The sequence below is a fragment of the Montipora foliosa genome, chromosome 1 (assembly GCF_036669935.1).
Source record: "Montipora foliosa isolate CH-2021 chromosome 1, ASM3666993v2, whole genome shotgun sequence".
Taxonomy (NCBI): domain Eukaryota; kingdom Metazoa; phylum Cnidaria; class Anthozoa; order Scleractinia; family Acroporidae; genus Montipora; species Montipora foliosa.
The window spans coordinates 13,738,003-13,743,002 of record NC_090869.1 but is presented as its reverse complement, the minus strand read 5'-3'; the positions used below and the strand labels follow the sequence as shown (position 1 = coordinate 13,743,002).

Genomic DNA, 5,000 nt, shown 5'->3' with positions numbered 1-5,000 from the left:
GAAGATTAGAACCAAGTTACCACAGCTTCAGGAGTTTACCTGAGAAGATGAAGTCAGAGACCACGACAGTGAGAGAAAGGAGAAAGGAAAGATGTATGCGGACTGCATAGAAGTGCATTCAGAAAGGTCACAAAGTGTTACTCAGGCAGGAGAGAGACAATAAGTTGTCAACACCATTCAAACAAGTACCTTTTACAGTTGTTCAGAAAATTGGATATAGTGTTCTGGTTGAGGCTGGTGGTGTACAGTACCGACGAGATGTAACCCATGTCAAAAGGTATCTGGAGCATGAAGATCTTAAACCCAAGGCTGAATCACAACATGCCATTGGAGGCAGAGATCTGGCAGCTAACCCGGAAAGTCAATCGTTAAAAGTACCCACGGACACGAGCGACAGACCATCCGAGAAGGTTAACCCACCAGAGTGCAAACAGGCAGATCCTACTTTGGCACAGAGTTATTCTACTCCTTCCTCACGTCCTTCTAGAGTTAGGAAAGTGCCATCTAGATATCATGATTATGTTCTGGGATGCATTAGGCTTAACCCAGAATAGAGCATTTATGGAACTCTTATGTAACTGGACTCTTTGTTGATGTTTTAGATTTTGTTTCCGAGTAGGTCCTGATTATCTCTTCGGCTACAAAAGACGTTCGAAGACATTTTGATGCATTTAGGTGTTTATTAGAATTCGTTCTGTTACATTCTGTTTGAATCAACGTGTATTTTTAAAGAAGGAAGGAATGTAGTATACGTTGCGGACCTATATTGTACAAAGACATGCGCCGTTGTGTTATAGAAAATGAAGCACATGGCGTGTTGATTAAATTCTAGTTAAATCCGTGTTGTTAATGCTATTTCATTGCGTTTAGATCCGAAATAGTCTACATCTGCTACATGCGGATTGCGCAGGATTATCACAGTAATTTGTATCTTAAATTAATAAAATGACGATGATGATGGCGAAATGATGACCATTAAGGACAAACGTTTTAACGGACAAATATTTTCCAAAAGTCATCACCAGGAGTCAAGGCAAGGTAACCAGAATTGCCAGTATGTAAATCATCGCACAACTGATATGAACCATGAATTAGCCAGTGAGAAGTACCAGAAGCAAAGGCGGGGTAGTCGTATAACCTGTCTTCAATTCGATTGTGCCCCCATTTGCCAACTTCATACCACGGACCTTCTAATCCCCATTTGTTACAAACTTGCGCCAACTTGGAGTTGTCGTCTTTCATTCTGACAAACGAAAGGCAGGCGCTTGGTTGGACATCCGTCTGACCAGCGAAATAGTTGACTACAGCTTCGCCAGAGCTATTAGCGGCAGTTGACACGTGGAACGTCCGTCCCTTTTGCTTCCTGCAGTGGAATCGTAGTTGAGTGAATGGCAAAATCGCCTGTAACTGAGCCATGGCTGTTTTACTGAGGACCATTTGACCGCTTGCGATGCCACGATAGGAGTTATTTGATGGCACTTTAAATGGAGGACTTGTTGTCTGTGACACAATATTGGAGATAAGTAACCAGCCTCCTGGAAGTAATCAACAGCAAACAGTTCAAGGTCAGACACAAAACAAAAACAGACAGTTCAACAAGGGCGTTTCTATCAGTAGTGATGAATAATAACGTAATAATAAATAGAAATAATTAATACTAGTTAAGTTTGACGTGTTAATATTGTCAGTTTTAGGAAATTCCACAGATTGGTGTAAATAATTCTCCAATATGACAAATTGTCTCATGTATTCATTATCGCTCATATTTGTGACTTCAAAAGGGCAGTTAAATGACCGTCTTAATCTCACCTCCATAGGTGGTCATGTCGCAAAAGACTTTTAAGGGGTTTCCACTCTTTTCTGGGTCAATCCAGTAATACCCGTCTCCTGTAGAGTCCCCTGCGTCTAGTATGTCCATACATGAAAAGGCGGGATGATTAGGATTAGCTCCTCGTTTCGCTGAAATAAAGTTTGTTCAGTAAGAGTTAGCTTAACTTCACAAACTCGTAAGAAAAATGATGCAATAACGGCAAGTGACTAATTAATGATCGAGTGACTGGTAGCTTAGAAGGAGTAAGCTAATGGCCATTCCACGTACCGGTTCGGTCGTGGTTGCACTTATTTTTTTGGTGCCAGCTTTTATGCGTAGAAACATCAACACAGGAAATCTAAAAGGAGACAAATTCGATAAGAAAGGTGAACGCCAAAATGCACCAAATAATTCGATAACTATTAGTAATTTGCAATCCTCCACCGTCCGTTAACAGCGCACCGGTGGCTCACTTGGTTGAGCACCGGGCTGTCACGTGGAAGGTCGCGAGTTCATCTCAGGCTGGACCAACACTCAGGGTCTTTAAATACCTGAGGAGAAAGTGCTGCCTTTGTAATTACATCTGCAAATGGTTAGGCTCTCTAGTCTTCTCGGATAAGGACGATAAGCCGGAGGTCCCGTCTCACAACCCTTCAATGTTCATAATCCTGTGGGACGTAAAAGAACCCGCACACTTGTTGCAAAGAGTAGGGCATGTAGTTCCCGGTGTTGTGTTTTGTCTTCTGTGGTATATCATGGTTGGGAGGGTAAAAAAAAGGGCGCACTTAATTTGGAGCCTCGCTCTGTTGTGCGACCCCCACCACAGCCTGTTTCTCTGTTGTGGTAAAAGTGATTAAATTAAATTGAAATTAAATTAAATTAAACTTAAATTAAATTACGTTGCATAAAATGAAATAATAACTTCATCCAACCTTTACTGGGCCATAGTAGTTTGATCTTTTCCTCTTCTTAAAATCACTTGGCTTCGTTTGTCTTGTTTCATTATTTAGCTCGCAAATTCGTCCATTGCCACCAGATTCCGCAGGATGAACGTTAAATGACGTGCAGTTTCTAGATCCCAGGCATTTAAGGTGGCATTGAAATTCGTCAGAAACGACAGCTGCGTGCAGAACATGGCCAAACAAGAAATGGTCTTGAAAAAAAATTTTAAAAGCAAAGTCAAGAAAACTGCGTCACGTTTTTAATGAAATAGATGCGGGTTAGAAACAAAATGGGATTATCCAGTGCTGTGTTTCACCCAAATAAAAACTTTGAAGACGCATTGATCAGCACGGTTGCGGAGAGTACAGACGGATGCAAGGATGGAAAAGGGAAAACGAAGTCTATTAAAACCGATGGCATCAATTTCAGTAAAAAGAGCCTGTGAAAATGCATGACATTTGACAAGTAGGCAACAACCATGTTGGTATACACTCCGCTTACAACGGCTAATTTTTCGAGGTGACGTTCTTCTTTCTTTCCTTATGCGATATAAGGCGAGATTGCTGTCATAATTTTGTTAGCGAACGGGACTTTGGACGTGATGCCCATCGAGTTTATTTGCTAAGCAGAAATGTCTCTGATGAGTCCCTTGGTCGGGATGAAACGAGCTTCGTAAAACTAACCACGAATGATGTATTTTCACAAGTAACTGTCAACTTTATGGTCAATTTTCACTCGTCAATTTGTGCGGTCTGGAATCCTTATGCGACGTAAAGCGAGATTGCTGTCATAATTTTGTCAGCGAGAGGGACTTTAGGCGTGATGCCCAACGAGTTTGCCAGGCAGAAAGGTCTCTGATGAGTCCCTTGCTCAGGATGAAACGAGCTTCGTTAGACTAACCTCGAACAATGTATTTTCACAAGTAGCGGTCAACTTTATTGTTGACTTTCTTGTATTTTACGAATTCAGACAAGCCTTGATGAATCATCGGCTATAGATTATAAACTAAGAAAGTATTTCTGTTTTTTTCATTTTATTTTTCGAAATGACTTTTACCTACCGGTTTGCATATGAAAAAGACTTCCGCAAGAGCTATCCGTAGAAACTTCCCACAGGAGGTTGAGAGTTGCTAAGACCGCCCAAGTGAACCAGAAAAAAGCAGTTTTCATCGCTACAATCTTTTTCAACTGATCGAGCAAGTTTCCCTGGCCACTTCCAACGGAGGATACTCCCTCTTTATGGCTTAAACCTTTATAGTGGTTTCTTTCATATTGGTAAATAAGCTATTTAGTTAAATATGTACATTATATTAATTAATTTTGAGCTTTAGTTGCTGGCAATGATCCATCAAGCTTTTTTAAACTCTTTATTCACGAGGCCGTTTTTGTTTTTGTTTTTTTGTTTTTTGGTTTTTGTTTTTGGATTACTTTGTTTTGTTTTGTTTCGTTTTTTTTAATTTTAAAATGTTTCCAAAAGAGAAGAAGAATATTACGACTTCAAGGTTAGAACTGGTTTCTGCCCACACGGCTGCCAACCTAGTGAACAACGTGGAATCTTTTCTTTTAATGTTATTCGTGCGTGAGGCCGTTTAAGATTTCCCATAGAGAGACGCCAGGTTCCAAGTTAAGCTAAGGTTTAACTTAAACCCTATTTTGCACTTTTTGGAACCCTTGATGGCTAAATTCTTGGAAGCCAATTATCTCTATATGAAACGTGAAACGGCCTTGTAAAGTAAAAGTGGTCAATGGATCTTTGCCAACTAAAGCGCGAATTAATATAAAATATATAGAAATTATTTAATTACCTGCGAATTGTCGGTCAATGCTGTCTGAAATTGGCTCATTTGTGCCCAATCAAGACAGGTTTACTAATTGTAAAACCAAGTTAGTATTTTCTGGAACCCTTGCAAAAATTAGGTAAAACCATCTTTCTTATTTTTTGATGCATAATGGGCCGTTTCACACAAGTTGCCCGAGGCTGTCCATCGGATGAAATTTAGTTTCGAACAGCGAACCCGATTAGAGACATTTTTCGACTAAACTACAGAATCAATCTTAAAACTAAACCGTTTGTAATCCAGTCTCGATTTCTTAGCGCAAACTTCAAACAATATCTACTAGCCGATATTCGCACACTAAGCTAATTAAAAGCCTAACCAATGCATGGAGATGGTCAAGAAACGCGGCAAGTTCCTTTGTTTCGGGTTTTTGTCCGCATTGCATGCATTATTTGACGAGAATGACGAAAA

The 5,000-nt window shown here is 40.1% G+C and overlaps 1 protein-coding gene across 1 annotated transcript in view; it reads right to left on the bottom strand.

The window, feature by feature from the left end:
• Window positions 1-5,000, bottom strand: part of LOC137975149 (uncharacterized) — a 6,056-nt gene that overhangs the window by 326 nt on the left and 730 nt on the right. Inside the window, exons 1-5 of the mRNA XM_068822230.1 lie at window positions 3,813-5,000; window positions 2,743-2,963; window positions 2,099-2,168; window positions 1,810-1,959; window positions 1-1,535 (exon numbers count right to left, since the gene is read on the bottom strand). The exon at window positions 1-1,535 is cut by the window's left edge and continues 326 nt beyond it; the exon at window positions 3,813-5,000 is cut by the window's right edge and continues 730 nt beyond it. Of these exons, the coding sequence (XP_068678331.1) occupies window positions 991-1,535; window positions 1,810-1,959; window positions 2,099-2,168; window positions 2,743-2,963; window positions 3,813-3,921 (1,095 nt within the window). The 5' untranslated portion in view covers window positions 3,922-5,000 and the 3' untranslated portion in view covers window positions 1-990. The remainder of the gene's footprint in view (window positions 1,536-1,809; window positions 1,960-2,098; window positions 2,169-2,742; window positions 2,964-3,812) is intronic.